Consider the following 12,623-nt stretch of genomic DNA (forward strand, 5'->3'; position numbering starts at 1 on the left):
GGGTGCCTGGCCAGCCTGTATGAAAGGAATGATGGCTGTTTGCATCTGGTCACACACCATTCAGGGTGGGGGTCCCCACTGGTGTGCCTGGCCAGTCTGGGTGAGAGGCTGAGGGCTGTTTTCAGGGTGGCGGGTAACTAGAGCTCCCAACCGCTCCTTTTTTTCTTTTTTCTTTTTATTCTGGGCCAGCTTTAGCTCTGAGGCTTGGCTCCAGCTCTTAGGCCTCGGCTGCTGAAAGCAGGTATCTGGTTTGTTTGGGTTCTATAATCAAAACACTGTATCAACTCCAGCTCTGAGATCCCGGCTGGCTGAAAGCAGGTTTCTGGGGTTTTATTTAGCTTCTATATTTGTAACAATGTTTCAAACTGCAAGCTCAGAGGCCGGCAGCGGCAGGCGGGGAATGTTGGAATCCTCTGTCACTGAAGCAAGCAAGCCTCATGTTCGCTTCAAGCTGCCTCGCTGCCGGCCGCCATATTGGCTGGCAGTTAATTTGCAAATCGCCCTGATTAGCCAATGGGAAGGGTAGCAGAGTGACACCAATTTGCATGTTTCTATTTTATTAGTGTAGATTGATCTATCTATCTATCTATCTATCTATCTATCTATCTATCCATCTCTTTGATTCTTTCATGCACAGCCACAAGAGAGTAGCCATTTACTTTGCTCTATCTCTCTAGAACCTTCTTTTATAGGCCTGTAGATAGTTACCATGTAGTCCTTTAGACTGCACAGTCTCATTTCTGATTTTATTTACTTACCCATATCCATTTTCTTCAGCGTTGCCTCTCAAGTACTTTTTCACTATAGATTTTTCTCTCTCACTGGACTGTAATCAAAAGTAGGAGACCTTGCCTCCCCCCCCCCGACTCCTCCATTTTTCATATTGAGATGAGAGTTTCCAGAAGGTCAAAATTCTATTGCCCTTTCCAGCATATGCCTTCTAATCATAGTTCCTTGCTGTCCTTTCTTTCCCTTCCCTTTCTTTTCTCATCTCATCCTCCATCTTCCTTCCATGACTGTTTTGTGACTTAAAGTCTAGCTAATTATCTAGCTAATGGTTATTCTTCAAAGAACAAAAGCAAAAGCAAAGCCAGAACAAAATCAATACCACTACCTCTGAAAACACCCCTTTCATATGTGAAGTGGTTAGTAAGAGGCAGAATGCTCTAAGAGCTTTTAAAATATATTTTTTAAAGAAGTAACACAGGAATACGGCACAAAATTCAAATGTAGAAAAGGGTAGAGGATGAAAAATAAAACCCTCTTCCAGCCTCAACTACCCAGTTTCTCACCCTTTATGCAACTCTTTTTTTTTATCCTAATTGTGACATTTATTCTTTTTTTTAATTATTATTATTAGTTAAGGTATTACAAATGTGTACTCATCCCCCCCATTAATGCCCAACCTCCCCCCCCCACACAAACTCATGCTCCCATCCCCCTGTTGTCCATGTCCATTGGTTTGGCTTATATACATGTTATGCAACTCTTATTATAATCAAATTTGTATAGCTATTCTCTTGCACACTTTGTTAACCAAATGGTAGATAAACATTATTTGGTATTTAACAATATGTCTTGGAGATGATTTTCTATTCAAACATATAGTGCTGCTTCTTTTATGAGTTTCTATAGCTTTCTTTAATGTTGAAGATGATATTCAGGGAAGCTTAAGTATTAGATTCTATTAGGGAAGTTAAATGTTTCCCCCCCCCACTCCCTCCCAAGACACACAAACATACCCAAACTCACACACACACAAAAATATTCACACCAGCATGAATAATATAAGCACAAGAGAATTTCCCTGTTCTGAAAAAGAGGTCTCAGCTAAGTTGATACATAGTTAAATTAGTGAAGCTTGTCTATGTTAAAAAAAAATCAGAGGTAATACCATCAGTAATTGGAAATTTTATTATATGAAATATTTGTGCTTATGAATCACCAAATATTTATTTTTTAATAGAAATGGTAGAGCCATTAATCACCCCAGTGACTATTGTTGCCTCTGTAGACCAAACTAGTAGCTGTGGTGGGAAGTTTATTTATTTATTTTTAAAAATATATTTTTATTTATTTCAGATAGGAAGGAAGAGAGAGAGAGATAGAAACATCAGTGATGGTAGAGAATCATTGATTGGCTGCCTCCTGCACAACCCCTCCTGGGGATGGAGCCCGCGACCTGGGCATGTTGCCCTTGACTGGAATTGAACCTAGGGCCCGTCAGTCCACAGGCCAATGTGCTATCCACTGAGCCAAATCGGCTAGGGCTGTGGTGGGAAGTTTAAAGTATACATCCTACTTTAAAGTAATAAAATCAGAGCTGTTTCCTTTTTGTTGCATTTTCATTAACTCTGATAAGCTCATCACTGTTTGATATAACATTCAGAAAAGCCATTCATTGCTCATGTCCTTTTACTGTGATATTTATCCTGCAAATAAAAGCTCAGGTATGAGGGAAGGACCACTTTTGGAGGAAATACTTCATTTGTTTTTATGCTGTTGAGGAAGAGAATCGCCTCCTCGGGAATTGGACTGAGAGGTTTCTGTATATGTAGGGCATAAAATCCTCTGGGCTTTCTGGCTCAACACTGGAAAGAAACCTGGACTGTGGTTTAAGAGATTGAGATTTGATTTTCAGCTCTGCCCCTGTGAGTATGAGTGAGGTCTGTTAACTAGGTATTCTCAGATGGAATGAAATCAACTAGAGGATCTTCAGAGTCTCACTGAAAAATGTGAGTTTATATTTCTCTACCTCACAATGGTCTTCTCTGTTTTATCTCTTACAGTTGTTGGATTAAAGACAATTCTCTATTTTACATCTCAGTTGTGGCTTATTTTTGCCTCATATTTCTCATTAATTTCTCCATGTTCTGCACTGTTCTTGCTCAACTGAATTCCATAAAATCCCAAAGCCAGAAGACTCGGCAGAAGATGATCCTATATGACCTCAAAAGCACAACAAGCCTAACATTCTTACTTGGCCTCACCTGGGGGTTTGCCTTTTTCGCCTGGGGACCTGTGAGGATCCTTTTCTTGTATCTTTTTGCCATTTTTAATACTTTACAAGGTAATTTCTGCTTCTTTGTATTTTCTGTGTCTAGCTAAGCCTCCACCAAATCTTTTGCTGTATTGGAAAATAAGCTCATCTTTCAGGGATTCAAGGGAAGGAAAGATACTCCAAGAGGTCTCTGCTGTCAATGAGTTGACATACAGCCATTAGAAACATTGGCTAGATGTTAGGACTTCATTAAATAGCCCAGCCTCTCTTTCTCATGTTTTAAAAAGAAGTTCAAATAGCTAACTCAACTCCAACTAGTTGGCAATGTCTATAACAAACACCAATTGGTAATACCTCTTATAGCAATATGTCAACACATTGTGCTGGTAATTGTACAGATTTACATTTGTGTTGACATTTTGAAGTGCACTATCCAATTTTACATAGCAATTACTGGACAGTAGAAACATTAAACTTTTTAATCCTCACCTGAGGATATTCTTTTTCATTGATTCTCAGAGATAGTGAAAGGAAAGGAGGAGGAGGGGGGAGAGAGAGAGAAACATTAATGTGACAGAAACACATCAACTGGTTACCTCTCACATGCAACCCTGGGGCAGGGAGCAAACTTGCAGCTGAGGTACGTGCCCTTGACTAGGAATCGAACCTGTGACCTTTGGATCCTCCAGCCAATGCTCTAACCACTGAACAACTGGCCAAGGTGAAACATTAAACTTTTGACCTCATAGACTATGGTTGCATTAGATATCCTAACACAATATAAAAAGGAGCCAGGCCAGGAAATTGTAGAGTCACAGAGGAATGAAGGTGAAGAGCAAAGAGTAGTCAGTCAAGGCAAGAGGGTAAGGTTCTAGTCTTGGTTTTACTACAAATTAAACTTGAAAAAGTTGCCACAAAGGGCTGAATTAGATTATTCTAAACTAATGGCTCTATAGCTCTTTAATCTCCTTCCTATTTTCTGTTGAAAGGAAAACAAATGATAATGAAGTGATTAAATGGTAGGCCAAAGATGACATGAGAAGTAAAAGCTCAGGATCTGGTTAATATACCTCTGAATAAGTGTTGATGTTCATTTTAGCTGGATTTTGCCTACTAAAAAATCTTGGGAGAAAGAGGCATGCAGAGTGATTTCTGAGTCTCAAACTCCACCTCAGGCTCTTATGCTTAAGTTTGGCCCTCTTGATTTGGGCCACTGCAGTAAGGCCACTGTGAGTCGACTTGGGCAGTTCATTGAGTTAGGGTCTCCTTTAGTGCTTTTAACTATTTATTAATTTGATAAATGCTTTTTGGTGGTTCCGTAGGATGCTCCAGGAGGAAAAGGGTTCTATGGTCAAAGAAGTTTGGGAAATGCAGCAAACTACGTGTCCCCATTCTTGAAATGGCACGTATACATTAAAAAGCTCTGAGAAATTCTGTTGGGGGGAAAATACTTTTAAAAATTTGTTTTAGCCCTGACCAGTAGCTTAATTGGTTGGAGCATTGTCCTGCACACCAAAAGGTTACGTATTCAATTCCCATTTAGGGCATGTATCTAGGTTTTGGGTTCAATCTCTGGTCAGGTCTCTTAAGGGAGGGAACCGATCAATGTTTCTCTCTCACATGAATCTTTCTCTCTGTGTGTCTCTCTCCCTTCCTCTCTCTGAAGTCAATAAAAATATATCAAGGATGAGGATTAAAAAAATTTTTGGTTTAGCCCAGCATTTAAAAAACTTCAGAACACTTTGACATTGTGGTTATTAATCCCTGAGGAATTGTGGGAAATATGAATTGGTATGTAAACATTTACAAGGTGCTACAGGGAAAGTGGGAAACAATCTAGAATAAGACATAGATTTTTTCCATCATGTCTAATGATTCAAGAAACCACTTCATTTTTCAGCAATGAAGTGTATCAACTGAAACTATTTTTCCCACCAGATTATGCTAACCATATATAGCCATATTCTGATTGGATTGTGAAAAGACACAAAATGTATTGTTCTTCCTTCACATGCCATTATTATTCTTTATTATAGTGAGGACAGAATTTTTGTGAGCTCTCCACCTCACTCTCATGGTTCCCTTGGAGGCTGTCAGCACTTGATTGTATCCTTGATTGTTGACTGAGGCTGTGGTGATGATTCTATACTTTACCTCTTTACATAACTACCTGGACTACACAGAGATTACCCTGGTCTCTGTATTATGATGGTTTAAGAACTAACCAGACTCGGTGTAGAATTTACACAGAAGTAAATTAGAAACTAGATGCCTGTGCAGATTTCTTCCTCAGCGCTAACTCCAGGCTTCTCTCTGGGTCACTCATTCTGAGGAGAAATGCACTCACTTTATGGAAAGAGGGGTTAAAGGGAAGGGAAGCTGACAAAAGAACAAGAAAGCAAAGCAGTTTAGAACTTAAAAGGGGGGAGGAGTGTTTTAAAAACAGCAAGTGCTCCATTCTTATTGTGGAAGGGATGTAGTATCTAAGCAGGAAGCCTACATAGGTAGGAGCACAATCCAATTGCGGTTCTCCTGATGACTAAAACCAAAGTCCCATAGATCCAACATCAACAGAGCCAAGCTGTCTCTGTCTGTTAGATATGCTTTATGTCAGTAAAGCACCAAGCCTTTCTAGTTTCTAGTCCTTCCTACAAAAGAGAATGTGCCATGTTGACGAGAGGGTGTTTTCAGAGCCCTCAGTTTCAAACACAAGTCTCTCTCTCTCTCTCTCTCTCTCTCTCTCTCTCTCTCTCTCTCTCTCTCTCTCACACACACACACACACACACTACTCAAAACAAGAATGCAGTGAAGCAAGTGAACAAAGTAGCCATTTAAAAGACAGATGGCAAATTCATAATTTTGGCTGAAGAGGGTTTCCCTGTGGTTAGGTGTGAAAAAGTATGATCATCATGAGCCATTTCTGAAGGACGGGTGCACAAATAAAAATGCAGTTGACAAAAACCTGACATCTTCCCTCATTCCTATGCTCTAATGAGTAAGCAGATCAATCTGTTATTGGAAAGAAAAAGGAAGGCTGTCAGGCAGAAAGGGAGAGCTGGCAGGCAGCTCATTGGAATTCACAGAATAACCTTTAAGTCTGAGAACTAACTTAAACTCCATGCAGGAAATCAGAACAGTAATAGGTGTTTGTTGTCACTATTGCCCCTTGTTCATGCTGGAGCTGGAGTTTTACCTGCTCTGAGACTAGGGTTTACTCTCATCAGGTTGCTGTACCACCTTCCAGGTGGCTGCTGCTCAAAAAAGGATGCTTGATTCATCACCACATTTGTTTGGTTACAAATGGAGACAAATTCCTCAGCATAAGTGGTGAGATTTGTCATTCCATTTAGCCTCCAGATTTCTGCCTCCCACCTGGAATCAGAAAGTCTCAGGGCTGGAATCAGGGAACCAATAACTTCCCAATCCAACTTGCCATAAAGTGACAAGAAGTTACATGCCTCTGCCTCAAACTTTCCAGAGACTGAGAGCTCATTATTCTATACAGCAGAATATTTAACTTCTCTCTTTTTAAAAATTGAAATGTATTTGACATATAACATTGTATAAATTTAAGGTTTACAACAAAGTTCATTAAATATATTAATATAATGTGTATTCGTGCCACTGTAGCATGTAATCAGCTCTAAAATTTACCTGGGTCATCCTTTCCTGAGAGTAGTGTGTATAGTGGTTAAGCTTTTGGGCTTTGCAGCCAGAATACCTGTCCTCAGCCCTGATGCTGTCAGTTCAACATCAGCTCTGTGCCTGGATCAAGTTTACTAGATTTCTTGGGCTCTGAGGTCTTTCATCTATAAAAATTAGATTAATAGTACAATGCCTATGATCTAGTCATTGGTGAATAAACACTAGCTGTGATTTGTTACTACATGATTGTTTGTGGCTTCCTCCCATTGTTTCTAGTTCTAACCTGGCAACCACACAAAACAAATAGAATTTGTCCTTTTCATGACAGCCCTTTCAGAGGGTATTGTGACTATAGCTACCATCTCTCCTTACCCTATATTACCCACTTCAAGTTTTCTCCTAACCAAATACAACACCTCAGCTCTTTCAGCCTTTCTTCAAGTCCATCCTTATTCTCGTTTGCTCTAAGTATTCTTTTATTTAATTTATTTTTCCCTTTATTGATTAAGATATTACAAATTTGTCCTTATCCCCCAAATGTCCCCTCATATCCCCAATCCTGCCCTCACCCTCACCCCCTGTTGTCCACAGCCATCGCTTATGCTTATATGCATGCATACAAGTCCTTTGGTTGGTCTCTCATCCTTAGCCCCACCTTCCCCTGCCTTCCCTCTGAGTTTTGAGCATCTGATCGATGCTTCTCTGTCTCTACATCTGTTTTTGTTCATTGGTTTATGTTGTTCATTATAATCCACAAATGAGTGAGAGCATGTGATATTTATCTTTCTCTGACTGACTTATTTCACTTAGCATAATGCTCTCCAGCTCCATCCATGCTGTTGCAAATGATAGGAGTTCCTTCCTTTTTACAGCTGCATAGTATTTTTGAAGACTACCATTTTTCATTGTCCTCTTAAAACAAAGTCTCCCAATCTGAGCATGATGCTGGTAGGAGGAAGGTCCAAACCGGGGCAGATGGCAGGAGACTCTCACCTGACTCAATCAAGATTCTTTACTCCCACTAATACCCTAGCTGAAGTGAACAAAAGTTTTCAAACTGCACTTGGGAAAAAATAAATATTTTGAGGCCCAAGAAGCTATTATTAAGATTGCAGAAGGCTGTGAGAATTTGTGTATCAAGTGCCTTGAGGTTCAAGTCAACAAGCATCTATTGAGCTGCTACACATAGCACTAGAGGAAAAGAAATAAGTGATGTAAAGATGAAAATGAAAGATACTTCAGCCCTCAAAGATATTACAGCTAGGTAGAGAGATTAATAATACATGGAGAATAATATAACCAAACATAGCAAATATTATAACAAAGTGCTATGAGAATTCAGAAATGGTACAGATGAGTTTCAGTTTGAAGCATTTGAAAAGGTTTTATGAATAAAAAGAATTTTTAGCATGTACCATAAATAAAAGTCAGGCTGCTGACAAGTTATTTCTTCCTATTACACCCCCCAAACATTAGGAAATACAATTGGCTCTCCAGGGCATTTTAATTAGGGTCATCTTACATCCCACTTTTATCTCCCAAGGAGATATTTCAGAGTGTGGGATGAGAAATGACCAATCTTGCTGGTAGATACCTTCAGCACTCATATGCCACTTGAAGGGCAAAATAAGGGCTGGCAGTGGAAAATTAGGACAACAAATTTATGGTTTCCACACAATGCAATTGTGCAAAAGAGTGTGCATTTGTTATTTATTGTGTGTGTAACAAATTTACCCCCTAATTTTAGCAGCCTAAAAGAACAAACATACAGTTTCTGAAGATAAGGAATTCAGGAGAAGCTTAGCTGGGGAGCTCTGGCCCAGGAACTTTTACAAAGTTGGTCAATCTGTCAGCCAGGGTGTAGAGAATCTTCACACATGGCCGTGGACTAGAAGCTTTAGTTTCTCACATGTGGGTCTCTCCACAGGGCTGTCAGGGTGTGGTGATCATTGAAAGTAATTTCAGAGGCTGGTTATCATTGCAGACCTGATCTCTCAAGCGCTAGGAGGGATAGCAGCCCAGGGAAAACACTGGTTGACATGAAATCTTGACACAGGTCTTCTTGCCATCACTGCCTTTGGCAGGGAGGCTATAGAAACATGAATGAGCTCAGAAAGCCAATGATGACCCTGTGATTCCTTAGTATTTATGGTGAGAAGAATAGGCCTGACTCTGGGCATTGGTGACAGCTATTGAAAGAAGCTGAAAAAGATTGACCTTCTCTTGTCATAGGATTCCTCATTTTTGTGTTCCACTGTGTGATGAAGGAGAGTGTGCGGGAGCAGTGGCGGACTCACCTCTGTTGCAGGCGGTTGCAATTGGATAACTTTTCTGGTAAGATGCCAGTCTGGGCAATTTTTTGAATTGTATAGGTTTTATAAAACTAATCAGATTAACTTGTCTCCTTACTGAGTTCATGAAGCATTAGCATAAAAATGGAGGCTGTTTCCGTGTCATGAAAATAATTTGTACTTCTGTGCTGAGATTAATGAAGTCAGGTTAAAGATGTGATTTTTACTTAGTGAAGATTCTCTTTTGGCCCAGATTCCTTGGATTGCTTTTGACCTGAGTCTTGATTCGTTTAAGAGAACATTGATTGTCTACTGTGTTCCAGGCACTTTGTCACAGGGGCTTTCTGGCCCATAGCCAACACTGAGTTGAGTGAATGTGGGAAGCAACGAGTGATGGTTAGGTGGAGAACTTGTCAACATCCCTAAGACGCCTGGCTAGTGGGCTTCCTTAATGTACCGATGGCCCTTCCTGCACAGTAGGAGATGTAGTGGACTCTGATGAAGCCTTCGGGAATATCTCCAGTCCAGGCAAACTGATTTTCTATGTATAAAAAGGCTCTTCCATCCAATTCAGGCAGCTTCTCTCAATCTCAATGCGAAGCTCCTTTAGGGAAAGCAGTGCTTGAACTCAAAGATTCTACTCCATTATTCTGGGCATATCAGTCACCTGCTAATCATTGTGCCAGACTCTAGGAAAAGCAAGTATCCTGGGTAGGTGAATTGGCTCTGCCTGTACCATATATTACAATTGAAACTTTTTATAATATCATGAAAAATCTGACTACTTGAGGTACTCAGAACAAACACTCTGTACATTGGACTTTAGATTACTTAAACATGATTTTGAGGTATAATTTACCCATCTAAAGTATAGAATTTGATGAGTTTTATGTTTTTAAGATTTTTATTGTCATTTCAGATGGGAGCAGCAGATATGAGCTAAATGTTGGATATAAACAGGAAAGATTGAAGAAAACCTTCAAGCACAAATTGTTGACACCATCCCTCAAGTCAACGACAAGTAGTTCTACTTTCAAATCTTTAGGCTCTTCACAAGGCACTCCTTCACAAATAAGCTTCCCAAGTGGTAAGAGAAATGGCTCTGTTGCCTATACTTATATTTAAGAAATATTGAATTAATATGAGGCCAGATATGTGGTCTTGAGATATACTTCTTCCTCAAAACTAAAAGTACAGGTACACGTATATACATGAGCTGGCTGAGAAAGTGTATATAGAAGCACTTTGTATGTACAAATCTGGTGGGTTATTATTAGACTAATAGCAGAGAGAAGGGACTGAAAATTTAAAAAAAAGCTATGGGTAATATAAAAAAATTGTTATAGATTACTAAAAGCAGAAAAAAATGTAGACATTGTCTAGTGCAATCCTCTCAGTTTACAGGTGAGGAACCTTAAGCAGGAAAATAAAACTGCCTTATGGACAGTCACTCAGCCTATCAATAGAGAGAACTGGTTCCAGGACTTGGGTGTCCTGGATCTCAAGCTAGTGTTCACCACATTCTACCAAGAATACCCACTGAGCTGTACAATGCTCTTAGATGCTCACCTTCTTCCACAGGAAGTCAAATGTCTAGGTACAGAGACAGATATTGAAGTGGAGATGTGTGTTGGAAAGGAAAATATAAGGAAAAAATAGGTCTAAAGGCAAAGTGAGCAAGAACTTAAGAGCTCAAGTTGATGTTGTGATGACTTTATGTTCTGTGTTTTCAGCTGGATGATGGTGCAGTGGCCTCTGGTTGCTTTCTTAAAGACCAAAGTATACTCCAATCACAGAACACCATTGGTGGCCTGGCTGTAATTGTATTCCCACCTTCCCAGTGCTGGCTGTAGAACTGCTTTTTCTACTTATATTTTTCATTATGTTGGTTCCATATAACAATTTAGTTCCAATTGCTGTAGCCAATCTGGAATCAGCATGGTGGGTTGTTTATTTAAGCATCAAACTAGGAGTCAGAAAGCTTTGGCTCAAGTTCCAGCTCTGTCACTAACTCTGTCACCTTGGGCATATTACTTTCAGAGCTGCAGTCTCTCTATCTTCAATACAAGACTGTGTGAGGCAGCACTATTTTCCATTTTAACCAATTGGTCTAGTGTACAGAGTCTCAGTCTCCATTTCTGTATGGAAATATTGATGCATATAAAAAACTTTTTCCTTGCCCACAAGAGTTCATCAATCTCTGGCCAGCTAGCTTGTAGATATACTGTGATGCTCATATGGAGGCACTGGAGATCTATGGCATATAGAAAGCAGGGGTTATGGAAGCTCTTTAGTAGATAATAGTTGGAGTTGACTGGGTAAAATCATTTTTGCAAAGGGGTTGGTTAGTATTGGCTTCCCTGCTGTCCCTGTGGGATATTGTTTCATTAGCAAATATACCAAACAACTGTACACATTTTTCTTATGGGGAGCACTAACATATCCCATATCCAGGATTTTAATGTTGTACCAAGCAATAGATTCAGAGAACTAAGGCACCCGAACAAGTAACTCAGCCAGTGCGGCAGGTAGTCCAGTCTCTTTGGCTCAGGTTCTAAAACTGCAATCTGAATGCTACCATCAGACTGTGGCAGCCAGAAACTTGATTCTATCAGCACAGAATGAAAAATTGTGTTTTCTGTGCCAGTAGGCACTCTCAGGCTAAGAACTAAACCTTTAGAGAAAGAATATTAAATTCATGGAAGGGTATAGGTATGTGTGTTATCATTTTATGTTGAATTTTCTGAAGGCCTCTGAGGTTTGTCTGTACATATCCCCCCCTAGGTTAAAGTTACTGTGAATAACACAGCTTGTTTTTCACAATGCATGAAGAACATATGCAGTTGTAATTGCCTAAGCAGTGTTGTCGAGATGAATTAATTCACCCTGGATTTATATTAAACTATCCAAGGAAAGCACCACAACTTTCACTTCCTTTCTAATTCCTATATTTATTTCTACATTAGATAAAATTTCTTACACTTTTACTATATGCAAAGTCCCCAATGTCACGAGGACTTTGTTCAAATTTTTAACAAAAAAATGTTGTTGTGTTTTTTTGTTGTTGTTAATACAGATAACTACGACGAAGATTCCTACTGTTGCTCTCCCTTGAGTTGTGATGTTGTGCCTAATTGTGTGAGAAGAATATTACCTGTGGAAATCAAAATGAATTCCATTCATAAACAAAGATTCCTTCAATAAATCCCAGCAGAAATACATTACTCTCCCCACCCCCAGATTAGAGAAAATGTTGAATTTGTGAAGCCATCTGCTCCAACTTCATATTCTAAATATTATTTTGGAAGGAGCAGAATGAGATAGCATTTAGTGAATATTAAAGTCAGAATAATTATCCTATTTATTGTTACAGTGGTTTCTTTCTTTTTAGATAATATTTGAGTATATAGTTATTATATACTAAGGGAGAACTGTCTATTTAGCATTAGAGATTTTATTTCAAAAACTCTGAGTGTCCACATACTCTTGAAAGAAAAAAAGAAATTCAGATCAGGGTTCTTACTGCTTGCGAATCAATTTCAGGTAGCCAAAGTTTCTGAATATCCAGTTGACCTGACACCACAGAGGAAGTAGATGGGAAGAGCCACAAGATTGTACATTTTGGGAAAAACAAACAAACAAAATCTCACTATCCTGTTGTTCTCTCATGACAAAGCACCTGAAA

The 12,623-nt window shown here is 39.3% G+C and overlaps 1 protein-coding gene across 1 annotated transcript in view; it reads left to right on the plus strand.

Annotated features, from left to right (window-relative positions):
- Positions 1 to 12,623, plus strand: part of ADGRG4 (adhesion G protein-coupled receptor G4) — a gene marked incomplete at both ends in the record, with an annotated part of 135,938 nt that overhangs the window by 106,768 nt on the left and 16,547 nt on the right. Inside the window, 3 exon segments of the mRNA XM_081081682.1 lie at positions 2,790 to 3,070; positions 8,880 to 8,981; positions 9,858 to 10,025. Coding sequence (XP_080937808.1) covers positions 2,790 to 3,070; positions 8,880 to 8,981; positions 9,858 to 10,025 — 551 coding nt within the window.

The sequence above is a fragment of the Myotis nattereri genome (assembly GCF_964212035.1).
Source record: "Myotis nattereri genome assembly, chromosome: X".
NCBI classification, from domain to species: domain Eukaryota; kingdom Metazoa; phylum Chordata; class Mammalia; order Chiroptera; family Vespertilionidae; genus Myotis; species Myotis nattereri.